Below are 27,802 nucleotides of genomic sequence, written 5' to 3'. Positions count from 1 at the left end.
GGCTTCTCCTCATCCGGCTCTGCTTTGCTGGGCCATGCCTCACCATGCCCACCCCACTTTGCAGGGCTTCACCTCTCCTCACTGGGGCCATGGAGTTCTATAAGTTTAGCACCCCAGGGCATGCTGGCCTGTGGGAAGAAAGGTGCGGAGATGGGAGTATGCAGTGGCACAAACTGAGCATCGGCCAGCTTCCAGTCGCCATCTCCACCACATGGTAGGGCCGAATGTAGAGCTGCAGCCTGGAACTGTCGGCGGTTGGCAATGTGTGAGGCTCTGTGGCAGCTGGAAAGGGCGAGAAGGAGGAGAATACAGGAAGGGTTTCTATGTGTGTGTGTGTGTGTGTGAGAGAGAGAGAGAGAGGGAGAGGGAGGGAGAGGGAGGGAGAGAGTTTGAGCCAGCAGGGAAGCGAAAGTGTGGGAAACAGGAAACGTCGCAGAGTAAGCAAACTTACAAAAAGGGGATCTCTCTCTCTCTCTCTCTCTCTCTCTCTCTCTCTCTCTCTCACACACACACACACACACACACACACAAATCCTTCTGCTTTCTCCTCTTTCTCGCCCTTTCTTTTCAGCTGCCACAGAGCCTCACACATTGCTGGATGCCAGCAGTTCCAGGCTGCATCTCTTTATCCGGTGTGAATGCTGCGTTCCCTCTCCAGCCCTACCACGTGGAGGAGAGGCGATGCTCGACTTGTGCCTCCGTGCTCTCCCATCTCCCTGCCTTTCATCCCATAGGCCAGGTGATGGGCAGGCTGGGCCCCTTCTTTCGGTCCCCCTCCAGGGCGGCCCTGAGGATCTAAAACTGACCACATTCTGGATTGCTGACATGAAGTTTAGATCAGCGCTGCCCCCCGCCAATAGCACCTTCATGGCCCACTGCCTGGCATCACAGCCTGTGAGTGCTTCTCTTTCCCCGCCCCTGCATGGGAAAGCCATGGCCACCGGCAGCAAAGAGAAGCAAGATGACAAGACTAGATGCCAGGCAGTTTGCAGAAGCTGAGGCCATTTGGGGGGTCGGGTTAGTCGTGTTGCGATTCTCAGAAAAGTGAGAGGCCCAAAAGAAATATATGGAATTATCTGCAAAGGACTTCTGGGGAGATGCTTGGAGCAATGTGCTGCATCGGGAAGGTGGTGCTCAGGCAGGTGAGAGAGTATCTCCGAGACCGCCTTCTGCCACAGATTCCCTCCCACAGACCGGTACGCTCCCACAGAGCGGGCCTCCTCAGGGTGCCGTCGGCCAAGCAATGTCGGCTGGCGACCCCCAGGGGGAGGGCCTTCTCTGTGGGTGCCCCCACCCTCTGGAACGATCTACCCCCCGAGATCCGGACAATCCCGGATCTCCTAACCTTCCGCCGCGCCCTCAAGACATGGCTTTTTCAGCAAGCGGGACTGACCTAGGGTGAATTTTAAATAGGGATAATTTTTAATGATTTTAATAATGTCACAGACTATAAATATTTGGTTTTAATTGGCTTTTATAGGGGAAATGTTGTGTTGTGTTGTTTGTGTTGTGTTATTTTAATATGCTGTGAGCCGCCCTGAGTCCCGTGGGGAGAAGGGCGGCATATAAATTATGAAAAATAAATAAATAAATAAATAAACTTGCAGATTGGCTTTGTGGTCTATTCTTGCCGCCTCCCCTCCCTAAAATCCAGCCAATAATAGAACTCTTTGGATTGAATGGGAAGTTAAGAGGTATTGGCATGAGTTGAAATTAAAAGGCCAAGTCAACTGCCCCCGCCCCCATTATTTTGTTGGAGATGTGGAAAGTGTTTCTCGCTTCTACTTCCCCTCATCTGCTCTTTTATAATTTAATCCAGACTTACCCAAAGACTTACCCATGTCTTTTGGGTGTCATGGACCACAGTTCCCATCATCCTGTGGCTATGCTGGCTAGAAATGCAATGCCTTATTTTCTCTGCAGTATGCCCCTAGGAGGCAGTAGGTCTGTGAGATTCAGATGTATTTAAACATTTGTTTCTTCTGCCTAATTTATTAAATCAACGTCTAATTCAAAATTAAATGTTTCGGAGAAATCCAGGGTAGTTTACAAAAAAACTGTCAAAGACAGCTATTGCAAAGCATCACCAGCACTGCTTAAAAACAATATTAAAAGTGTGTATTTTAAGAAAGAAAAATTTAGTAGTAATTTACTTAATGCTGTTTGACCATAAAATGTGGTGTTGTTCTACATATGCCTGGCTGAACAGTATGGAGTTGCCTCTAAACGGGTGAGGGATGCACTATTCATATTTTCCTTGGGAGAAAGCTCTATAATTGGGGTGCTATCTCTGAGAAGGCTCTGCTCATGGCCACTGTTCTATAAACCAAACAAGGAGGACCATCTGATCTTAATGGATGGTAAACAAAGATGATTAGGGGGTTGGAGGCTAAAACATATGACAAATGTTTGTGGGAATTGGGTATGTCTAGCTTAGTGAAAAGGACTAGGGGTGGTGACATGATAGCAGTGTTCCAATATTTTATGGGCTGCCACAGAGAAGAAGGGGTCAACCTATTTTCCAAAGCATCAGAAGGCAATAATAGATGGAAATTAATCAAGAAGAAAACCAGCCTAGAACTAAGGATTATGAAAATGGTTAACCAGTGAAAAGGCTTGCCTTTAGAAGTTGTGGATGCTCCATCACTGGAGGCTTTTAAGAAGAGATTGGATATTCCATTGTCTGGAATGGTATAGGTCCCCTGCTTGAGCAGGGGGTTGGACTAAAGACCTCAAAGGTCTCTTCCAACTCTCTTATTCTTTGAGAGAAGCGCTGCCAACCTCTGCCCCTCCCCTCGTCCCTTCCTGGGCACAGAGAGAGGGAGGGACGGAAGGAAGGAGGAGAGGGAAACAAGAAGAAAGAAAGGGAAGGAAAGAAGGAAGGAGATGGGAATGAAAAGGAGGGAGGCAGGGAAGGAGGGGATGGAGGGAGAGAGATTGGAATGAGAGGAGGGAGGGTCTGAGGGAAGCAGCCATCAGCAGCCCTGTTGCCCTTTTGCTATCACCTGGTGGTAGTCTCCCATCCTATTGCTGAGGATGCTTTGGTTACAAAGCCAGGTCTCCTCGCATGGAGGGGGAGTGGGCCTCCCTCTGACCCATGCACTTTGCCCTCCTGCACCCACCATGAGTAACCTGACCAAGGAAAGCGAGCACAGCAGCAGCAACCTCAAGGAGGAGGTAAGCGTAGCTGGGCTCCCCCTCGAGGAAGTGCGGCTGGGCTAGGTAAGGCTGTGAGGTCCTGGTAATGTGGGAGCTCAAGGGCCGGGCTGGGCGCTTGACCTTCACTGCCCATGGCTCCGGGCAGTCTGTGCCACCATCCAGGGCCCTCCTGCACAGCCTGAAAGGGACAGTGGGGCTTCTCCAGTGGACCATGCCCTGCCGCTCGCCCTGGTCCCACCCACCCCTCCACCAGAGACCCTTGGATCCGCCCCAGTCCTGAGCTGGCCATGCCCACTCAGTAGGCCACACCTAGCCCAGCCACACACACACCCCCCCGAGGGAAACCACAATGCTGATGCGGCCCTCAATGAAATTGAATTTGACACCCCTGCTCTAGAGCATTGCTGGCCAGCTAGTGTGGTGCTAGTTCGCCCTCTGGTGGAACACCAGGGCAAGAAAGGGACTAATGATTGTCAGCTGCCAGAACTTCTATCTTGTATAAACATTGTAGGCTCCCTGGCCCTGTATGTGCTAAATAAATAATAATACATTACTTTTGCTCAGACCTATTATCAATATATATTAACTGAGTTGATATTGACTTTCCATGTACTCTCCAAGCCCTACTTTTCACCTTATACAACATTTAATTAATATCTGATGGCTGTCCTGCCATTGACTTTTCTGCAAATTTGGCTTTCAGACAGATTAATGTAGGTATTGGGAAGTTCTTCTAAAACTCAGCATCAGACTTAAAAAAATACTGTTTTAAATTCTATATTTAATTCTGTGTATCTGCATTAATGTATCCAGTTGGGAATCTGTATTTTTATGGCTATATCTATCCTTTCCTTTCCTTTCCTTTCCTTTCCTTTCCTTTCCTTTCCTTCCTTCCTTCCTTCCTTCCTTCCTTCCTACCTACCTACCTACCTACCTACCTACCATATATTTTCACTTTTTAACATAGATTGAATTATTAACACTCCCTTGCTGAAAACCACTTGACTAAGCTGAGGAGATTTAAGGCAATAAAGAAAATTCAAAGGAGGGTCTTCTAGGAAAGACAATTTGCTACAATCATTGACGGAATGTTTTATCAAAAGGATTTAGTTATAGAATGGTTTTTGCATTCCTCTGACTTTTTATAGCACATTTGTATTTTATCAGACTTTTTTCATTAAAGACTTCATATTCCTCAGTGCACAAAGATGATTTTGATATTTCCAGGCATTTTAGAACAAGGTTCTAAGATTGATAGTTTAATAAAAATGGTTTTAAGGGAAACTTATAAGGAAGTTTTGTAGCCACATAATAGTTTTACTTTTGTTCTGGTGTCTTTTTGCTAACCATAGGATGCAGGAAGGTTTTGAGGAGTTCAGAAACAGCTGACATTGTCTGGTTTGGAGAGATACATCAATTTATTTTGGTTTTGCAGCAATTTATTTAAAACCAGTTTATTTAAAACCTGAGTGCTCTCGCTCTCGCTCTCTCTCTCTCTCTCTCTCTCTCTCTCTCTCTCTCTCTCTCTCTCTCTCTCTCTCTCTCCCTTTCCCCCTTTTTCCTTTTAATACTGCTGTTCTACTAAGCTGGGCATTTTGTTCTCCATTTGTAGGACTGCTTACTTTATTCTTATTTCTTGTCCCCTGCATATCAGGCAACCCTTACTTTCTTCTCTAAGATGCAATGTCCTATTCCTTCTACCCACCTGTACATATTATACAGACGTATGTCCCCATCCCCTCTATTCTGGTCTGTGCTCAACTTGCAAACACTTTTATAGCTATTGAAGAAACCATCTGACTGCAGAATGCTGACATGCTATTTTTGCATTATTAAAGTTGTCAGGAACTTTTAGAATAAGGAATTGTAGCTTGCTTCTCATCATAACTACTGCTGAAATATCTTCCTTCTTTTCAACCTCCCCTCCTTCCCACAAGATCAGACAGCATACATGCTGAAAACAGCATGGGTGTGGAATGAGTTGCACTTTGTTTCAATTTTACATAGAGTGAGAAGGCTTTAGTTGCTCCATGAATTGCAGTAGATAAGGAGGCTGTACACTGTTTGGTGGACTATTTTCACACTTTCCTAACAACCAGCGTAAATCATCTGGAGGATAAACACTGAAAGGGAATCCCCTGGATGTTTTTAGCATTTTGAGATGAGCTAAAATGATGACAATCACAAGCCAACTTCCCTCTACTTCATGAGGGATTGGGGAAAGGAAATGATATAGTGTGGAAAGTCCTATAATTACCTTTTGAACCTTCAGAAGATTTACTCAGGCTGTACACTGTTTGGTGGACTATTTTCACAAGAAGATTCACTCTTGTCTCTTTATTGTGAGATATAATAGCTGTGAATTGGATAAAGTTTCATACAAAGAATTACTTTTGCCGGTAGGACGAGATTGGCAACTTAAATCTTTGGGAGATCTGAAACAAGAAAATATTGAATATTCATGGTTTTATTATAATCAATTGTCTATGAGGTGGCGTTTGGACCAAAAAGTTGGTATTACAGTACAGGATGTAAATTTGATTAAACAGATTAGAGATCAATCTCAAGCTCATATAAAAAGAATTTATGGTGTATTGGTTGAATTGGATTCGGAAACAGAATTGGTGAAGGATTGTATGATAAAATGGGCTCAAAATATACAAGAACCGATCCTATTGGAAACATGGGAGACAATTTGGATTAGGAATGTAAAATTCACTCAAGCTCAGAATTTAAGAGAAAAATTTTACAAAATGTTTTATAGGTGGCATTTGGATCCTCAAAAATTGTCCCGTATGTATCCTAACTTACAACCCAAGTGTTGGAGATGTGGAAATTTAGATGCAACTTATTTTCATGTGTGGTGGACTTGTAGGGCGGTTAAAGCATTTTGGATAAAGATATGGTGGAATATTCAAAATATTTTAAAGAAAAAGATAAAGTTTAAGCCACAGTTATTTTTGTTGGGCATTATGGAAAATTTGGATAAAAAAGAAATGGATTTGATGCTGAATTTGATAACTGCTGCAAGATTATTAGTAGCTCAATGCTGGAAAACGGAATGTTTGCCCACTATAGAAGATTGGGCATTTAAAGTTTCAAATCTAGCAGAAATGGCTAAGATTTCAGCCTACATGAAGGATTACTCACAAGAAAGATATATTTTGGTTTGGAGAAGATGGATAGATTATATTGAGAATAAATATGGAACTAAAAAGTTTCATTTGGTTTTTGAGTAAATTTTAGATTGTTAATGTAGTTTATTTCTTTTTAATTAGTAACAAGATGTTATAATTATAATGTTTAATATGTTTGTTCAGAAGAGAGCTAAAGGATGTTATAGAATTGTTAATTTAATAGTGACATAATATAAGACAGAGTATATGTGATTGGCTCTGGGAAGTCGGGGGGGGAAGGGAGGGGGCGGGGAAGGGTGGGTTTTGGGGAGGAGGGGAGTTATATTGTAAAACTTATAAAAAATTTCAATAAAAAAAATAGCTGTGAAAAAAAAGATGAATGGAAAAAGAGGGTTCCAGGTATCTATCTATTTCTAACCATTTACATAGGTATAGAAAGTAATTGTCTGTTAAAGCACTGTTGGGTGAGTCTTGGATTGATTTTCCTCAAGGAAGATCACATGAAGTGTTAATATCACTTTATAATGCCTTGGTAAGGCCACACCTGGAATACTGCATCCAGTTTTGGTCACCGTGATGTAAAAAAGATGTTGAGACTCTAGAAAGAGTACAGAGAAGAGCAACAAAGATGATTAGGGGACTGAAGGCTAAAACATATAAAGAACGGTTGCTGGAATTGGGTATGTCTAGTTTAATGAAGAGAAGGACTAAGGGTGACATGATAGCAGTGTTCCAATATCACAGGGGCTGCCACAAAGAAGAGGAAATCAAGCTATTCTCCAAAGCACCTGAGGGCAAGACAAGAAGCAATGGAACTAATCAAAGAGCGAAGCAACCTAGAACTAAGGAGAAATTTCCTGACACTTAGAACAATTAATCAGTGGAACAACCTGCCTCCATAAGTTGTGAATGCTCCAACACTGAAAGTTTTTAAGAAGAGACTGGAACCATTTGTCTGAAATGGTATAGGGTTTCTAGCCTGAGCAGGGGATTGGACTAGAAGACCTCAAAGGTCCCTTCCAACTCTATTATTATTATTATTATTATTATTATTATTATTATTATTATTATTATTATTATTATTATTATTATTATTATTGTTATTGTTATTGTTATTGTTATTGTTATTGTTACTACTACTACTACTACTACTACTACTACTTCATGAATATAAAAGATAAGAGTGTCAAGTCCTGTGTTGTCCTTCAGGTCAGAAGTCTCAGTTCAACTTCTCTGTCAACAATGAACTGGCCATGGAGAAAAGAAGAGAACCACTGCAACTGTATGTCTCCCACTCCTAACAGCATAGACAATCCAGAACTAAATCACGATATGATATTGAAAGTTGTCGAGTGATTAAGGGCAACTAACACATTCTCCATTCTGGCTCCTCTAGTGGTCGTCCTCAAGTCTATTCAAGTGCCAACTCTGGTTATGTTCTTGGCTGAAACCCAGACAATCCACTTCATCCAGGATAGTCTAAAGAAACAATCTGACCACTTTCTCAAGAACTTTCCTAAAATGGAAAGGTTAAAAATGTTGGCAATTGCTCCAACAGTTGGGATCCAGCAATGACGTCTTGAGGAGGGGTGCATCAATACTTGCTTCAAGGAAGACAAAACTAGTCCTTCATTCAAGAATGCATTCATGATTGCCTGGACCCAACTACACATACTCTCCAGGAAGATTTAAGTAACTAGGCTAGATCTGGATCTAAGGTACAAGTGGCAACCTTATCAGTTCGAAAGATCCTGTCAACTTTCACCTCCCAAATAACAGGAAAACATGGTGCTTCAGCAATTTGCATGGACTTGCCCAGTCTGAGCAACTTTATTTGGCAAGTATCTAGAATATTCCTTATAGTACCATGAGGATATTCCTGCGATCAACAGAGTATCTGTCATTTTGAATGAGGCCATTGGCAGCTACAGTACTTATGGATATACTACACATGGAAAAATAAGCATATTTTGTCACTCTTTGACCACATTGTAATTCTTAAATGCCGGTTCTTAAATGAATTTAGTCAGATTCAAGCTGTCTTTCTCCTATTAGGCATTGTAGTCCTGTCTTCTGTCATTTAATCTTCCAGAATTCCTGTGGAAAACCTCTGAAATCAACAAACAGTGAAAGACTAGATATGAGCAATCTGATCCAACATCTGTCGACGAAAGACAGTGATTGGCTTAACTCTGCACCTGATCCCTGATAGGATAAAAAACAAGAACCCTTTGAAATCCACCAGTGTTCATTAGTATTTGGGCATACCAGTTTAATAGGCCCAAATTTCCTGATGGAAGGCAGTACCCACAAGTGCTACAGCAAAAGGCTGATGGTAATGTTCTCTTCCTTTAAATTACATTACAATCACCCTGAAATAAACATAAAATCTAATATGTGTCCAGCAGTGAAAAACTGGGTTCTTGATAATCTAAGTTGCCATTGATAGCCATGAACTCCTGTTCCAGGGTCAAGATTAAAGTGAAATAGACAAGAACAATCTTGGAGATTCCACCATCAAAATAGCATGAAATCCAGCAGCTCCAGCAAGGATGTTATGTACACTTTTTGGACACTTGAGAGTTCAGTACTGCAGCAACTAATCCTTAGAGTCCAAACATCAATAGAGTCTGACATCCATTTATCTGTGGTACAGTGCCTATGGAAGCTGGTAGGACCTCCCAGATTACAGCTACATTTCCTGGTCCCTGCTTTACAGCTACTGTCTCATTCAATAGCACTTGTCCAAGAAAATTGAAAACCCTCTGTGCAGGTTGAGATTTTAGTAATGCATGCCAGATTAGAATAATTATGCTTCATTCCAAATACGTTCACAGATGAGAGCAGTTTCATTATAGATCCACCTGGCATTCAGCATCACCAATTGAAAACCAGAGCCACCAAGTATCCATAAAATTGGCACCAGAGCTGAGCACAAGGAACTGGAAGGTAGAGAACATTTCTGTTCCTGTTCCTGTTCAATAACTTTTATGGTTTGTTTACTAGGTTGCATGACATTCTAAGCAGAACAGATCATTTGATTCACAAAGGAGCAACTTCTTATTCCTATGCACAGCAAGTTTTCTTCATGGTCTAATTTCAGAAGTTCCTCTTGAGAGATCTAGGAAAGATTCAATAGTTCTCAAGAGTCCTTTTAATCACTAAGAGGAATGATTCATGCCATTTCTCCCTGGATCAAAGGAGGGAAGAACAAATACGTCATCTGAAATCATAACCTTCTTTTTCCCCTATTTTCTTACAATTTTCTTCAAATTGTTAATTTGCTTTCCAGTAATTATTTCTTCTATGTGTTGAGAAGAAATTAAAAATATCACCAAACCATCACTTTTTGGATGATTATTCCAATCCCCCTGACATCCCATGGAGATGTTTCTATTTTATGGTAGTGAACAGGTGTGAAATATATAATTCCTTCATCAAGCTAATATTTAAGTATCTTCAATGTGAAGGCAAAACCCATCCATGCTCTATAATCCAATCACCTCATTTTCAGTACTAAAAACATTGGATGCCACCTGCTAGCACCACACCTGGCAAAACTGCTTCTGAAAGTCACACAAATTGTAGAGTGTTATGCTTCATTATTGCAATGACACTGTAATAAAGTAGAGATTAAAAAATGGTTGGATCTAATAGGGTCCTGCTCATGTATATTCCATTCCTATTGCATCTCTTTAGTTTTTGTTATATTTTCATTGCGAAATAAAATCTGCTGAACAGTAATCTTATGGAATCAATGATGAAAAAAAAAAGGTTCACCGAATTACACCAGTGTATAAAAGTATAAAGGATTGTGAATTGACAGGATAAGCTTATCACATTAGACAAGCATAAAAGAAATGGCTATAAATGGCATTCCTCTTCTCCACAAAATCATGTTCTTTTTTCTTAAATCATGCCATGTAATAATGTTTCGTGTTCAAGCTACTGTATATTTAGGTTAAAGTGTTTGTTTACCATGTAACATAATCCAGTTTCTCCCTCTAATTCTGCTTCTCCCTGTCAACAGTGATTACTTAAGGTTGTACTATTTAACCACACCCCTTTAGGTTTATGTAACATAAAGTCGCTTCTATCTATTTTTCCTCTGGTGCACAACCTAATGAACTCAAGTCAACTTTTCATGGTATAGTACAACATTAACTATTGCATTCTGAAAATCGCTATATAATAAATAGAATTATGTGTATGTAACCAACATATTTTTGCTCCATCAAATCTGGTATACAGCCTTCTATAAATAATCAGAGAATCAGGTACTAAAATTAAATGGAATTTATAAAATTAAAAATTAATGTGCAATTTCATTTATATACAGCATTCTCTCTCTCTCTCTCTCTCTCACACACACACACACAGAGAGAGAGAGAGAGAGAGAGAGAGACAGAGAGAGAGAGAGAGAGAGAGAGAGAGAGAGAAAGAGAGAGAGAGAGAGAGAGAGAGACAGACAGACAGACAGACAGACAAACAGACAGACATATGCAAGCCCATCCTAGCAGATACCTTTTCATTGTTTTCAAAATGTATATCTCTCAGATGTAATTTGATGAATTCAATAATGCAATGACAAATCTCAGTGGAAGGTGAAAACTAATATACAATCTTTTTATTATATTGTGTTTTGCTTTCTCATACACTTGAATCTGTTCATATTTATTTCTAAATCTTTGCATGTGTAAAAATTATATGAAGACTGAATTTGAAAAAAAAGCTGTTTTTGTTGCAGTTAAAGTTTCAGTAACTCTGGGTTTAGGAATTCAATTTCCCAGTAAGACTTGATTTTTTTTACCATTATTTCTCCAGTTGCAATTACAGACATTGTTTAAAAAAGGAAGGAATAAATCCTGCTTTAGTCAGGGAAGAACAGTCCTGCAATCTTATGATAGGAAGGCCAAAATACAGTCCCCAAATCATATCCTTGGGCTTGCCAGCTATGGATTAGTCCCACTGCTTTTGCCATTACCAAAACAAGAATATTCATAAAGATTTGACTTGGCTGCCTTACTTGGGTAACATTTGGCTTGAGGGATTTCTAGTCAAAGCCTGGAAAATAGGAAATGCAGGAACAGGATATACAGTTTCAGCTTTCAGAAGAAAAGACTTTTAGGCTGCCAGATATTCAGATTAAGATTTGTTCTGAAAAAATATGTTTTATGTGCATGTTTTATTGAGAAAAAAATGAAAAAGCAGCAATTCTCTGTGATGTTTCCCTGGACTTTGAACAAAGCTGAGTCTGGACATCTTTTGATTTTAGTTCCATTTAGTAGTTCCATTCCATTTACTTATATGTTTCCTACCTTTATATTTTTTATAAATAACTCAGAGCGGTAAACATATCTAATACTCCTCCTTTTTCCTATTTTCCTCACAACAACCCTGTGAAATGAATTGAGTTGAGAGAAAATAGCTGGGCCAAGTTGACCTTTATTGCTAAGGCAGAACTAGAACTCATGATCTTCCAGTTTCTAGTTTGATGCCTTAACCACTAGACCAAGCTGGCTCTCTCTACCTCTCTCTTTTTTAATGTTTTATTGATTTTATAATTTTACATTTAAGTATTTAGAAAGCAACGTGGCGTCTGGGTTAATATAAAATTCAGTGACATACAAACATTTTTAGTGCAAGTCTCAAACTACCACATTAAATATTTCCTCTCTTTTCCCCTTAGTATTTACTGTCTCACGTTTAAACTAATACAATTCTTGTTATATCAATTAAATAAAAATAACATTCTTACATTTATCAATTTATCTTCTTGATCCTCGGGTTTCTTTTGGTTTATATAGAAAGTCTTTTCCATTTTCAGTGTTGTCACTCCCTTTTCTGGGTTTTCCATTAACTGTGTTTGTTGATCATTTGAATCTTCTATCATAGTATTTAATTGTTCTTCTATTATATTCTGTGTAGTTGGTTCTTTAGTTGTAATCAAAGTTCGTATATCTAGGCTGACATCTTGTTCTTTTCTGCAGCTTCTTATTTCATCAGTAGCTGTAAGAATAATTTCATAAATTGCTTTCAACATAAAAAGAATCTGTTCCTGATCTTCTTCCATGTTCTCTTAGTGGTGTGTTAAATTAAAAGCTTTACAATCAGAGAATGAAAATAATGTTGTCACTAAGTATAAAACACAGCTGGGCTTCTCACAGCTGATATCTGCCAAGGTTGCAAAAGTCTTATCTATAGTCTGGGCCTCAAGCCAAGTCTCTTTTAGACCATAACAAGTTGTAATATCAGGTTTAGCCACAAGATGTCGTCCACACCATTTAAGATTTTTATTTTTTTTAAATCCAAAATTTTGTAATCCTTTCTCAATTTTACTTCTTTTTTGTAAGTAAAAAATTCAAATCTTCAATAAAAATAAGAAATCTTTTAGTCCTCAAATTTTAGAAAGATAAAAATCCAGTTAAAATCAAGTTATTTTTTCAGCATTTTAAACTCCCCTGGATAGTCAGTCGCCGCTGTTTTTAGAGGGTGGGATAGAATTTCCCTTCTCTCTCTCCACAGGGGGGAAAATACTTTGGGCAGCTTATACAGGTGGAAAAAATAATTAGGATTGAAGAGAAGTTCAGATCTCACCCAGTCTCATCTGCGCTGCTTTGTAGGTGCCTGGTAGTAAATTTGACTTCGGCTGTCTGCAGCCTAGTGACGAGCCATATTTCTATGGCCGGTCTTTCGTCTGCCAGTTTGGAGGGCTACCCCGGATCGAGCGGGGATCCCCTTCTTGCTTGTCACCCCTACAGGGCGACGTTTGACCCTTTCCAGGTTCCCCCAGTGATGTGAAATCGGACATGGAAGATGGAGCTTGCCTTTCAAGCGTCCACGGCAGCTGCGATGACAAACCGGAAGTCAAGCTGGCTCTCTTTATTAGCCCCAAATACTCAGGGAAATATAAACTGTTTGGGTTTCTGAGGCAAAAATCATAGTGATGCAACTTATACAAGGAAGGAAGGAAGGAAGGAAGGAAGGAAGGAAGGAAGGAAGGAAGGAAGGAAGGAAGGAAGGAAGGAATATATACACAAAGTAGTTCTTAAAAGTGTATATATAAAAGCATAGAGTATCATTGAAGCATGCATACATGTATGGCTAGATATATCCATGATTTGCTTTGATTTTGATTTGATATCATATTATTTTTTGAAATAAACAAAGTCTTTGGTGTACAAAGTCTTTGTAAAAGAAATTATGTTTATGTTCACTTCTAACTAAATCCTTATTATTTTAGTCAAGTAAATTCCTAAAGAAAAAAATAGCCTTATTTTGCAGAAGTATTGAATCCTGTTATTAGATGCAGGTATATTGCTTTTCTTTGTCTACTAAATTCCATGTCAACATTTGAGGCATACATTTGATGGCATTCTTGATTCAAAGCCTTTCAACTGATAAACTCCACATTTCCTGTGGTCTAATCATGAGGTGTAGCTCCCCAAAGTCACATGGATTCTCGCCATGAGCTCTTCTTTCTCTGGAGACATTTCACTAATCCAGCATCATTCACTTTGTATATACAGTCTTTCTGCCAGCAGGATGTCAGATCACCATGATGCTCACTGGAAGTCACTTGAAGCATTTCCTGTTCCAGTGATCCTGATGTCATTAAAAGTAAACAAAGAGGAGGGGGATAGTATTATCTCATTCCCTCCAGTTTAGTGTACTGTTGTGATTAACAGTACAGCACTCAACATGTAGTCTTTAAGAGAACTGCATCTACATGGAGGGAAGTATGCAGTTGGGTATCCCAAGGCCCTGTCTTAGGCCCAGTACTCTACAATATCTTCATCTCTGACTTAGATGAGGGGATAGAAGGGGAACTCATCAAATTTGCAGACAACACTAAGCTGGCTAGAATAGCCAATACTCCAGAATATAGGCTCAAAATTCAGAATAATATTGACAGACTTGAATACCTATCTAACAAATTTAAACCCAAGTGCACAGGTATAGAATAGGTGGTATTTGGCTCAACAGTAATAATAGCAAGAGGGATCTTAGAGTCCTAGTGGATAATCACTTAAATATGAGCCAGAACTATATTGCAGCTGCCAAAAAAAAGAAAAAAGCCAATGCAATCCTAGGCTGCATTAATAGAGGGATAGAATCAAAATCACATGAAGTGTTAATACTGCTTTATAATGCCTTGGTAAGACCATATTTGGAATATTGCATCCAGTTTTGGTTGCCACAATATAAAAAAGATGTTGAGACTCTTAAAAGACTGCAGAGAAGAGCAATAATGATAATTGGGGGACTGTAGGATGAAACATATGAAGAACGGTTGCAGGAACTGTTTATATCTAACTTAATAAAAAAAAAAGACTAAGGGTGATACAATAGCAGTGTTTCAATACCTAAGGAGCTGCCACAAAGAAGAGGGGTCAGACTATTCTCCAAAACGCCTGAAGGCAGGACAAAATGCAATGGATAGAAACTAATCAAGGAGAGAATCAACCAACATTGGAGGTTTTTAAGAAGAGATTGGACAACCATTTGTCAGAAATAGTATAGGCTTTCCTGCTTGAGCAGGGAGTTGGACCAGAAGACCTCCAAAGTCCCTTCAACCTTTGTTATTCTTTTAGAACCGTTTGCTATTATTTTGGCTTTTTGTTCTTCATAAATATATTCATGCAGTAAAAAAAATACTTTGTGAAAAAAAGTGAGTTGCATTATTTCTTTTTCATTTGAAAATCGCAAAGGCTTTTTCCGCATCAAGAAAGATCAATCATTTTATTGTTGTTTCAATACATCTTATTGATTATATTCAATATGTGTCAAATGTTTTCTCTTATATCTCTTCAAAATGAATGCAGTTTGATCAGAATATATCATTCGGATAAAAAAAAAAACAATTATTCCCTGCGCAAGCATTGCCATGAGAAACTGATTTACAGTCAGTAAAGAAATAGGCCTCTATGACTCTAGGCATGTTGCATCTTTTCCTTCTTTATACAGCAAATCAAAAGGAATAAAGGCTTTGTTCCATGACAAAGCAAATTCTTTGAAGGCTGGAATCTCATTCAGTAGTCAGAGTAAAAGTTTAACCAGAATTTCTAAGAAAGTCTTATAGTGTATTGCAGAATTTTTAAGTTTTATTTCCAATAAATCTAGTTACTTCCCTGTTGCTTTAATATTTAATCTTTTGTTCTAAATACAAAATTCAATTAAAATGTATGCCTTTAATCTTACTGTTTGGAACCATTTAGCTATCGTCTCTCTCTCTCTCTCTGTTCTACTACGTTGGACGTCAAAGAACTGGCCAGGTTTCACATATGTTAAAAATAGGAAAAATAAAGGAATGTCTGTGAATCTCATTGTCAACGCTGCTAACATTGGATGTTCTTGCTTTGACAACAGATGGAGATGCAGCCTTTTTCTGTCTTATACTTTACTCTTAGAATTAGATGATACTGGGGGAGGGGGAGGAAGGTGATGGGAATTAGTTAGACATACAATATTGTAATAAGAGCTGATAAAGCATGGGGGATAACGAACTGGGCAGAAAGCCAGCATTTCAAACTAATTGGAGAATGTGATTTATGACTGTTAGTTGTAGGAGGGAATTGTTCTTTGATCTATGTGCTGAAGGGAGGGGAAGTCAGATTTTGGCTTTGCCTATGTACGTGGCAAAGCTATGCTGCTCGATTAAAGATTCTTTAAGTTAAACAATGCCTCAAAGTTCTTTGAAGAGTTTCATATTTCGGAACCAAGACACTCATCCTTAATATCCTTATTAATACCTCTACAGATTTATCTTACATTTACAAAAGATTATCTTCAAACCTGAGACCCATTTTGGTACATTGGTTCAGGTTAGTTCTAGTCCTGTCTTAGGGACAAAACCAGCAGGGACTTATTCATGCAGTCGACAGGAATCCATATTGATTTGAAGGCACTCCCCCCCCCCAAGATAAAACAACCTCCCCCACACACACACATATAGATCCAGTCAGGATTCCTCATCACAGGATAGTTTATAAATGCATCCATTTGAAACAAAACTTTTGCAACCTTTATCCTCAACATACAAAAATATACAGACGACCCCACTCACTTTTTCCCACCAGTATCTATGCAGACAGATTGTGTGAATATGGTTGAAGAGAGAGAGAAACAGAAACTGTTTATGGCATGTGTGACTAGGATTTGTGTGTAGGCATTTATACTCAAATATACCACTGGATACTGGCCAAATCAGTAACATCTAGGAAAAATGCTGAATCTGCGCTAACTATCTTGGTGGCAATAATATTCCCCCTTTTTTTTTTTAGGTATGACCTTATAAATTAAGTTAAACTTTTCCCTTCAGCTTTGCATTTAAAATATGTTGTCTGTGTACCATTCTCTTCTAACAGCATGCTGGAAGTGATCGCAGAGAGAAGTCAATGCCAAAATGGCATTACTGAAAAGCAGTAGGGATTTATATAGTATTTGCAGAAACCTAAGGACTTGAAGAGCTACATAAGAAACATTTTCTAAATGGATTTCTGAGGGGGGGAAAAAGGAAAGGGAAAATAGAGAAAGAAAAAAAAATTATGTAACTTTTCAAAGGTCATTAGTAATTGACTGGAGTCCTGAACATATGTGCTACATTTTACTGCACTTTGTTGTATAAAGTTAAGCATTTAGTGCAGTTTGCTGCCCTGAGAGACAGTGTGGAGAGAAAAATAAAAATTATAATGGAATATTTTTTTTCTTTTCTCTCTCTCTCTCTCTCTCTCTCTCTCTCTCTCTCTCTGTGTGTGTGTGTGTGTGTTTATTCACCAGTTATTCATGTACATTGTGTGTAATCAGCAAGAGGCTACAATAATAAGGCAGAAAAATGTCACTGGAGCATTCTAAGTGTTGTCAGAATTGACGAATAAAGGCCATTTAACATGCTGCCTAGGCAGTCTTTTAAATGTTTATTTTTTGCTGGGACAATGTAAAATATATTCTATAGAGAGCTGAATTTACTATCAATTGTTAAATCCAAGACAGCCTTTCCCGTTTTACCTGCATTAAGTAAATTCTTCTAACTAGAAAATATCTACTTCCAATATTTCTAGTCCAAATGGAAATTATATTGCTTAATTTATGGTTTATGTCTAGGGCAGGTCAGGTCTTGCTACATTATGTGCTTGAGTGATGGACCAGTTATTTTTCATTTTTATTTCTCATAGAAACAGTTGCTAACAATTGCTTCCTCCTGCTTACTGTTCTCAAAAAATTCAGCACTACACACAGTCTTTGCTCCCTAGAGTGACTCATTCTGGCATCTCTGCTGCATGCAATCTTCTGCTGTTCAAATAATTTAAACACAGGGGTTTTTTTTAAAGAGGATTGTAAACTTAAGAGTTCAAAAAGAAGCACAGAGCGAACCTCCTGCAAGCCTCAATCACTTCTGCTGTACTTGTATTGAGAGAAAGAGGAAGTATAAAAGCTCCTGTTCTCAGTCTGTAAATAAATTCCACTTTATCTGTCAAAACCCAGATGAGTATTTATAACTCTGGCAGTTAATTGAAAAATCGGAAGCATTACTTCAAATTGTTTGTGCTACCTTTGAAATTGTTAGAAAAATCTTTATCAGGGTCCAGTCCAAGCCAGGAATAAAGAAAATGGAGACTGCTTTAGAAAGAAGGTTGTAGTTTATTGATGAGCAGAGTCAGACAGAAATGTGGCTCTAGGAGAGCTGACCACAGGTAGCTGGAAGTGGTGGGTTTTTATACTTTCTTGGGCTTTTGTGTTTGAGGTTGTTTCCTGTGCCTGTGGCATGAATTTTGTCCTGAGCTTTTGAGCATGTCCTTTTGGTATTCTGTTGCTGGTGGGTTAATCCTATTATGTCATGTTTTTAGAGTTTGGGTGGGGGATGTAGATATTAGGGGTCTTTGTTTTTCTAATCTCATCAGCTCCAAGCTTCCTGGCTCTAGTCTTCCTGAATGAATCAACAAATCTACATTTCCACAGAGCTGGTCTCTGCCTGGGGCTATTAAGAAAACTGGGCCTGCTTTTCTGCCTTTAAGATCATTTGGGGAAATATAATATTCTGCCTTTTTAATATTCTCCAAAATATTTCTTTCTCTGGGAGGGTGACTTTCCACACTTTCATCTGAAGAAACATTGCCATCCCTGCTTTAATTGAAAAGTAAACAAAAAACCAAAAAAGTCCTCTCTTGTTCAAAAAGAATCCATGTGCATTTTGTTAAATTACAGTAAATTTAACAGTCCTTGAACAATAATCTTGTTGAATGGACCTAATACCATTCCCAACATCACCCATGTCTTTCTTAACTGCTGTGATGCATCAGAATTAAGTCTTGAAATTTTTTTACTCTGAAAAAAAGCTTAATGGTTTTACTGACTATGTGTTACCGAATGTAAATATACATGGGATTACAAGTTTAATTAAAAATAACTTGAGAGATTCTGCTAACGAGCTAATTTTCAATATATCAGATGTGCAACAATGAAAATTTGACTCTTGTATGTCTGGAACATTCATGCCACATTAAAACTTAATACAGACAAAATTAACAGTATCGTATTTTCTGGTGCATCTGCTGCCATCCATGATAGTGACGAATGAAAGGGATAAAAATGTGCATAAATTGGAGGTGGGTTTTTTTTTTTTGGGCTGCGCAAATGATCATGGAAGTGTAACATTAAAAAAAAAAACTAATTTTTTGCCATTTTGCAGATGAATTCAAGTTCTTTATGAAAAGGCTGCCCATGAACTATTTCCTCAACACATCTGCCATTATGCACTTGTGGACAATGGATTCAAACTTCCAGCATCGCTATGAGCAACTGGAATCCAGCATGAAACAACTATTCCTTAAGGCACAGAAAATTGTTCATAAGCTCTTTAGCCTCAGTAAGAGGTGTCATAAACAGCCATTTATCAGCTTGCCACGGCAAAGGTAAGAAAGCAAAGTGGGGGGGAATATAATCAACCTATCTTACTGGGGTATATTCTGGAGTTTGATATATATTGGGATAACATTTCCAAAATAAAACTAATAATGGCATCACATAAAAGGGACAAAATTTGAAGGAAGTTTAAAAGGATTAGGAATTACTGTGCAGGGATATTATTGTAACCTTGATCCAAGTCTTCGGTCAAGTATCAAAGGTATGGTGGCACATTTGATTATTATTCCTATACATTATGTGTTACAATAATGAATATACATTGTATACGTACACATACACACAGAGACTCACAAATACACTTATATACATTCAATTCAAAAAAAGTATATAAATAGGCAAAGAAAAGGAATAAAAGACTAAAATGCATATGAGTAAACAAGAGGTTTAGAGACATCATAGAGGTTAACATTTTCCAAGATATCATTAATTGATTGTGAATAACTGAATATTTTATGGTTTGAAAAGCATGAACATTGTTATTAAACTGTAAACAAAGCATGAATATCAGGAACCGTGGTCAGCAGACTAAGTATTTGCCACAGAATAAAATTATGAACTACAGTAAATTCTATCCACATCAGTAAATTTCTGATCTAATATAGAAATATTTTAAAATTAAAATGTAGATCTTATTCATAGAAAAATGCTGACTTTCAGTGTGCCATTAAGCTATAATCTAGAAAGGGTTTCAAATTTGAATTAAATTTTGTGTAATTAAGTTATTTTGAATGCCATAGTGTGTACCCTAAGTCAATTAGCCATTCTTTTATAGAGGGGACTAAAGATTCCTTATAATAAACAGTATATGGCATCCCTACACCAGTTTTAACATATACAAAGCCAATTTATTATGTTTTAAGGGAATATATGGTTTAGCAAATTTTAATAAAAACATTACAGGTTGAAATGGGAGCTGAACCGTTAGGATTTGTTTCATTTTGGTACAAATCATTTTCCAAAACTGTTGAACTTTGCTACGTTGCTCTTTACATTTCAGACATTTTTTTAAAGAATGAATTATCTATTTTAGCAATCAGGCCTAGAATAACATACCTCCTACCCCCTAACCCCCCCGTGTGTGTGTGTGTGTGTGTCTTTGTATATGTGTCTATTCTCCCTTGTTTATGCAACTATTTTAAGTCTATCTACTGATTTGAAGACACTGAAACAAGTCAGGTGAATTGAATCATTGTGAACTAAGAGCCTTAAAAGAAGTAACTAGGCCATAAAATAATCCACCGTGCAATCTGTATTAAGCAGTCGGCATAATAATAAAACATAAAGTTTGGAGCTGCCAAATCTCCATGCTCTTTCAAATCTGTCAAATCTGAATGTAATCCTTGGGGTTTTGTTGGATCACGTGTAGTTCATTACTTGTCTATGCCAATCACTTAAAAACTTATTTTGAATATGTACTGGAATCATTTGGAAAAGGAAGTAAAGTCTTCATAAAATATTTTTTACAGCTGCAGTTCTTCCCAACCACAACAAATTTTCAGCAATAATTATTTCTAAATAATTCATTATTTTTTGACAGGTGGATTTCTAACTATTTCACTCTTTTCTGTTCTTTTTGTTAAGCCCTGTTATGAGATGTCGGTATTGCTTTGCTTTCTCTGTTAAATTCCATCTCAACTTGTTTACATGAAGCAAGCCTATATTGCTGTATATACAGTATTCCATATGTTCCATTAATACTATCCAGTTCTAGTTGGGTAAATGAGTACAGGAACAGCATAATTTTTAATTTGTAACTTTGATTTCCTGATTTAACCCCTGAGATATTATTTCCTTGACATGTTTTCAGCATGAATGGCTCTAGTGCCAATAGAAATAAGAGGAGATGGGACAACCTTTATCTTGCTTCCTTCAGTATAATGCACTGGGGTTATAGAGATCTGTTTACTATTCACTTGGCATTTTGTTAACTATAAATATTCTGTATTCATGTGGGGAAAAAGAGGCAACAACTCATCTTTTTCAAAACTTCAGGAATAAAAGTCCATTCTCATTATCAGAGGCTTTTTCTGCATCAAGAAAGATCATAATATCATCATCATCATCATCATCATCATCATCATCATCATCATCATTATTATTCATCTTTTTGGTGACATCCAGGTGTGTGTAATATTGTCTCTCATGTAACTCTTTTAAACAAATCACATCTGATTAGGATGTATCATTTCATTTAAAAAGCCATTTATTCCCTTTTCGAGTATTGCTATGAAAAACATAATAATTACATTTGTGAAGACTGAATAAAACAAAGCTGTATAATTTTTTGATTGGCCTTCCTGGGCCAATCAATATGGGCCAGGCCATAAGATGAAGCATGACCCATAGGACTGCTATTTTAAGACGCCCCATCGGTTTGGGGAAAACTATCTCCTACTTGGTTTTTCCCAATAGGGGTTCTGTTCCTGCCCCTCTTCTTTATCATGGAATTATTCTGGAATTATTTCCAATCCATTTCCTGACAGTTGCCATAGAACATGTCTGTATTTCTGTATTTCTTCCAAGTGATGAAAGAACAAGATTGTGTGTCTCTGTGTTTCTACTATTCTCTAATGTTGTGATTGTGTGCGTGTGTGTATGTATGTGAAAGAGAGAGAGTGAGAGAAAGAAGCAAAAGGAAAAAATAGTCACTGTATCCCAAATCATGGGGGGTGAGGGTGATAATAGGTATTTAGTAGTTTCCTAAATGATATAAATGAGCTGCCTTCCTAAATGAATTGCCTGCAGTCAGCAGAATTAGCCTGCAATACTGCATTCTAACCGCTGCACGGCTCTAAACATAGCCATTTCTGAGTCCCACTATATTCCATTCTTAGAAAGTTAACGACTCACAGACAAATAGATGGAAACATTGTTGATACATAATGCCCTTTAAATATTCTTTTTTGATTGGAATTAATACTAAAAAAAATAAACAGGAAAGCGACCATCACTCTCACACTGCTTTTCTGATTCCAAAGCACAAAGCACTGTATACAGGATACCAGTTTGTTTGTTTCCATCTGCCAAATCCAAGGTAAGTGATTTGAGTGGGACAAATGATGATATATATTTCACAGGCATCATTTCTAGGTCTACGATATTTGCAAATGGTTAGGCAGCCAATCTAATGAAGACTGATAGCAACCAGAAGCAAACTCCTGCTAATTGCAATTCCACTATTGTTGTGTCCCGTGCCTGCAGAAGCAGGCGCGGGAAGTTGCAAGAGTCCCGGGCATTTGCAAAAGCTGCCCGGGACCAGACTGACCGGCGCCGGCCTTGCGCGCATGCGCAAGGCGGGAAAGGATTACCTTGTGACTGGGGGGAATTGCCCAGGGATCGGAGAGTATAAATAGAGGCTTGCGCGCCTCTGGGGTTGTCGTTGTTCATAGAGTGGAGCAAACAATAAAGACTTGTTGAAGATGATTCGTCTCAAGCGCCATTATTCCCAGGACTTAACACTGGCGACGAGGATGGGATACAGTCTCTACAGCTAAAAAAAAGCTAGAAGACTCACCCAAAGAAGTCCGGGAAAGAAATGGCGTGGAAGTCAGCGTTATCCTGCCAGTACGGAATCGCTGGAGGGTGCGTGCGGCTGCAGACAACGACCCTGATCCTCGATCAGGGCTTGGAGACACACATTTCAACAGAGAGATCAGCGAGCTGTGGAAGCAGCAGATGAATCTGCAAGTGGAGTGGCCAAGATTTTGCGGCCCACTCGAAGTGCTCCAGTGACTGCAACCATCCACACGAAGGTGGACAAGCGTTACCAAGCAGCTGGGAGGAGGTCCAAGGATCGTCAGGACAAGGGCCCAGCTGAGCTTCATTGCATCGGACGCGGTGGACGCCAGAAGCGTGCGGAAATAAAGGCTACATCGCTACGAGCTGCCTGGGTTGACTGAAGGAGTTTCTACTAGACAGTATGATTTGCCATGATACAGCGGTTCCTTCACACCCTTCTACCAAAGGTGGCGTCCATGTCGGGTGCAGCATTGTTTATTCTAGGGGGGAGGGGTGTTGTGTCCCGTGCCTGCAGAAGCAGGCGCGGGAAGTTGCAAGAGTCCCAGGCATTTGCAAAAGCTGCCCGGGACCAGACTGACCGGTGCCGGCCTTGCGCGCATGCGCAAGGCGGGAAAGGATTACCTTGTGACTGGGGGGAATTGCCCGGGGATCGGAGAGTATAAATAGAGGCTTGCGCGCCTCTGGGGTTGTCGTTGTTCGTAGAGTGGAGCAAACAATAAAGACTTGTTGAAGATGATTCGTCTCAAGCGCCATTATTCCCAGGACTTAACAACTATGTTCTCCCATTTAATTACAACTACTTAATTAGTTAAAGAAATCATATTTCTTCCTTTAATCCCATGCTAGATCAAACCTAGAATCAGTATGTGATCTTAAGAAATAGCCAGTCAGCTTAAAGAAAGAAAAAATGCAAACATCCATTCAGTTTATGACCAGTATACAGTATGCTTATACCTCTAGTGTTAAGGGGGAAGGGGAGAATCAATACTGCTAGAAAAAAGAGGAACAAACTGCAGCAGGAAGATCTCTTGAAATAAATGTCTTTCCTCCTCCACCTGCAAAAACTAGTATGTGCAATTTACATGAACCAATAATTGGATTAATTGCTATTATGGCAATGCTACACCCAAATTAAATTGCCCAGGAAGTGGAGAGCTTGCACTTTTTACTTATGAATGGAGGTGAGATAATCCTACGATCTTAAAAGTGGAATCACAGCATTTGGGAACTAGGTGCAATACACTTTAAGTTCTCCTTCATGTAACTTCAGGCTACAATATATCCCAGATGGATTTTCTAATGATGCTGGATCCCCAAAGAAAAGAACAATGATAGCTTTTAAGTTCTGGTGGGTGACTTTAAATATGTGTTATAATAAAGTGAAAGGTCTATTTCAAAAGTGTTTTATACTTGATAGAAGTCCCTAAATCATTGGTGCTACATTTCCCTTAAATTATCCTTAGTGCTGATTTCCCAGATTCAGCTAGCCACTTTCCAAGAAAGAAGAAGAGAGAAAAGGAAAAGAAGTCAATACGCTAGATTGCTCTCTTTATAATCATGGTTCATCTGTTATGATTGCAGCCAGTGTCCACCGAATCTGTTCACAGCAATAGAAAAAGAATATTCCTTGAAACTATGTCAAGCTAAAATATCATTCAGCTTACCAACAGTGAACAGACCTTTATTTTACATTTACTTTCTTTGAGCCTTACTGGATGGATAATGAACTTTATTTTGGAGTTTCCAAAAATATATAGCCTTATTACCTATACTAGAAATAGAAAATCCATATTCAATGGCTACCATTTGTTCCCACAGATCCCTCTTCAATTGTCGTTTAAAGAGTGTAAAATTATTTGGGGATATTAAAATATTTTGAGTTGCATTCTTATTTTTTTGGCTTTTGGGGGTTTGTTATATAATATAATACTAATACTAATACTAGTAGTATTAGTAGTATTAGTAGTATTAGTAGTAGTAGTGGTGGTGGTAGTAGTAGTAGTAGTAGTAGTAGTAGTAGTAGTAGTAGTAGTAGTTGAAAGGGACCTTGGAGGTCTTCTAGTCCAACCCCCTGCTCAGGCAGGAAAGCCTATATTATTTCAGACAAATGGCTGTCCAGTCTCTTCTTAAAAACTTCCATTATTGGAGCATTCACAACTTATGGAGACAGGTTGTTCCACTGATTAATTGTTCTAACTCTCAGGAAATTTCTCCTTAGTTCTAGGTTGCTTCTCTCCTTGATTAGTTTCCATCCCTTCCTTCTTGTCTTGCCCTCAGGCGCTTTGGAGAATAGCTTGACTCCTTCTTCTTTGTGGCAGCCCCTGAGATATTGTAACACTGTTATGATATCACCCCTAGTCCTTTTGATGGGAGTGGGCTATCTGATGACTTTGCTTCTTGGTTCATTGCATACTATTTGCAGATGGTGATGAAGGGGAGAGGGAAAGGAACAAAACATGTTCCTGTGTCTCTCAGGGTTCCTTGAGGGTCTTTCCTATACTCCAGAATTTAACTTTCATTCTTACTGCAATTAACTCAGCCTTCACTAATCTTTTCTGTTCGAATAGATTAGACTGTTGTTGTTCTAATTATGCAGCTACGTGCAGGATGGAGACAATGGACACTCAAGTACAACACATTTGGTGGCAGTAGCTTGATGAATGCAGGCTGGGCTGAAAGCAAAATTTTGGGGAATCAGGGAAGCCATCAGCCAGAACAGGGACCTTTCTTACATGAATCCAGAATCCTCCCTGAAACTCCAGTCTCAGTGTGTTGTTCCAAAATTTGTCCTGAAAATGGTGGTGGCACATTAGTTGTGCCAAAGGTGTAGAAAGAATGTAAACTTGTATAAAATATCCTTGGGAAGAGATGGGGTTTCACTGATCCACATCACTGCCCTTACATCTTTTATCTTTGTGCTTAAATAACTACTCTATATTTACTGGAAGAAGCCAATGACAGATTAAGCTCAATCTGCAAAGGGATTGTAATCCAACATGGAAGAAATTGTTGTTGTTTTTATTACAACAAAGGATTTCAGAAGTAGGTTAGGGTGGTACCTGGGGATAGGGAAATTATCCCTCAAGACCTGATCATCAAATTAGCTCTTGAAAAAGAAGAGAAAGAAAATTTGGAATTCTTCACAATTTCCTTCTTATTTAAAACCACAATATCTAGACTGATATCATGTCCTATATTACAGAAAAGTGTAATATGCAAATGAGTGGGCCCTTTAAACTTAATGATTCTTACTAGCAGTATCTGGACTGTGAGAGTATTCCCTGGCTGATTTGCATAATACAAAATAGATTTGCAGTTTATTTCTGTAATATGCAATGGGTATATGGAAGTGCATGCATTTTCCCCCCAAAGAGTTAACCCAGATTGTTTGAAGTTTTACAGGTAGTGCTCAATTTATGACCACAATTAGGATCAGAATTTCTGTTGCTAAACAAGGCTGCTGTTAAGTGTGTCTTGCCCAATTTTACAACCTTTTTTGCCATGGGTATTAAGCAAATTACTGCAATCGTTAAGTGAATCATGCAGTTGTTAAGCAAATCCAGCTTCCCCCATGATTTGGCTGGGAGGTCACAAATGGTGATCATATGAGACACTGCAACCATTGTAAATACATGCTGGTTTCAAAATGCCTGGATTTTGATTGTGTGACCATTGGGTTGCTGCAATACTCATAAGTGATGGATCCAGTCATAAGTCACTTATGTCAATGTCGTTATAACTTTGAATCATTGCTAACATGGTTGCAAGTTGGGGACTAGCTGTAATAGCCTCCTTTTGTCTTCATATTTTAGGCAGAATTTTATTATATTTTGAATTTCAGACTAAAATGGGAAAAAAACGATCAGTACTAACTTCACTGATTAAAAAGTCCTGCAGCATTTCATAGCAGTCACGTATGGCATAAAGTTCAGTTTTCACTTTTCAAATGGTTTAGCAAGGATTGTGCTGCTCTGCCACTCACACACACACACACACACACACACACACAAACACATGTAACTGTGGTCTAATATTCCCCAGCAATTTCTTTCTCCAAAAACCTTGAACTGTCCTAATCAAGTTCAGCCACAAGCAAACCAAGGTTAGTCCACAGAGAAATGACTCGATAGTCCACAACGCATTGGAAAGTTGCTAAAAAAGAAATAACTTCATCAGACAAACTTAAATCCACCAGGCGAAACACAAGAGAGATCACAGGGCAAGAAAAGTTCAGAGTCTCCAAGGCACAATTCAGTTCCAAACACGGTATCAATCCAGAGTGAAGCAGGAATCCCGACCAAACACACAGCTAGAAAACAAACACTTTGTTCCCAGCAACACCTTCATCTGTTTGCTGTGATAAATAGCCAGCTTTCGGTGCAGCCCATCCAGACAGGCGGGCCCCTCTCCTCTCGAGTAATTTGGCTGACCTTCTCTGCTCCTGCTTTTTCTCTGCCCTATATGTTCTTGGATCAGGTGCAGAAGGCAGTTCCTCTTCCTCTTCACTGGACATCTGCCACTGTAAGCTTTCCCCAGCTAGAATCTCAGCCAACTCCCCTCCAGTCAGCCATTCAGAACCATCAATCAACTCGGTTCCTGACATGCCAGGAATTAGCTCATCCTCCCCTGAGCTGACATCTGAGGAGGTATCTGGGGAATTGTTCAAGGAAGACATCACAAAGATGTGGATTTTTAATATGCAAAAACAAGGACACATTTGAGAATACTTACTGTGACATGACAGTACTCTGTGTGTGTGTGTGTGTGTGTATTCAGATTTCTTTTTGCTGACAAAAGAAATCTGAATTTGTAATGTATCGCAGTTGCGACTTGAGCCTGCTTAACGGCCCTAGTTGGGGAGCTGCAAGGCAAAAGAGATTATAAAAAAGTAGAACTGCAGTATAGCAGTCAAAATGCCAAGGTGCAATTAATCAGACCAGTCTGTCTGAAAAACTTTCTGTATGTATATATGTGTATATGTATGTGTGTGTGTGTGTGTGTGTGTATAAACTGTCACTCAACAGTGATTACCATCATTGCAATACAATATGTCATTTTAGGCA

The 27,802-nt window shown here is 38.9% G+C and overlaps 1 protein-coding gene across 2 annotated transcripts in view; it reads left to right on the top strand.

Annotated features, from left to right (window-relative positions):
* Positions 1-27,802, top strand: part of LOC107290644 (BMP/retinoic acid-inducible neural-specific protein 3) — a 232,587-nt gene that overhangs the window by 173,503 nt on the left and 31,282 nt on the right. For both annotated transcript variants that reach the window (XM_015819544.1, XM_015819545.1), the window contains one exon: positions 18,985-19,207. In XM_015819544.1, coding sequence (XP_015675030.1) covers positions 18,985-19,207 — 223 coding nt within the window. The remainder of the gene's footprint in view (positions 1-18,984; positions 19,208-27,802) is intronic.

The sequence above is a fragment of the Protobothrops mucrosquamatus genome, unplaced genomic scaffold, assembly GCF_001527695.2.
Source record: "Protobothrops mucrosquamatus isolate PMUCROS unplaced genomic scaffold, P.Mucros_1.0 scaffold943, whole genome shotgun sequence".
NCBI lineage: Eukaryota > Metazoa > Chordata > Lepidosauria > Squamata > Viperidae > Protobothrops > Protobothrops mucrosquamatus.
Note: the sequence above shows the minus strand (reverse complement) of the source record. Positions and strands in the feature narration are given on the sequence as shown.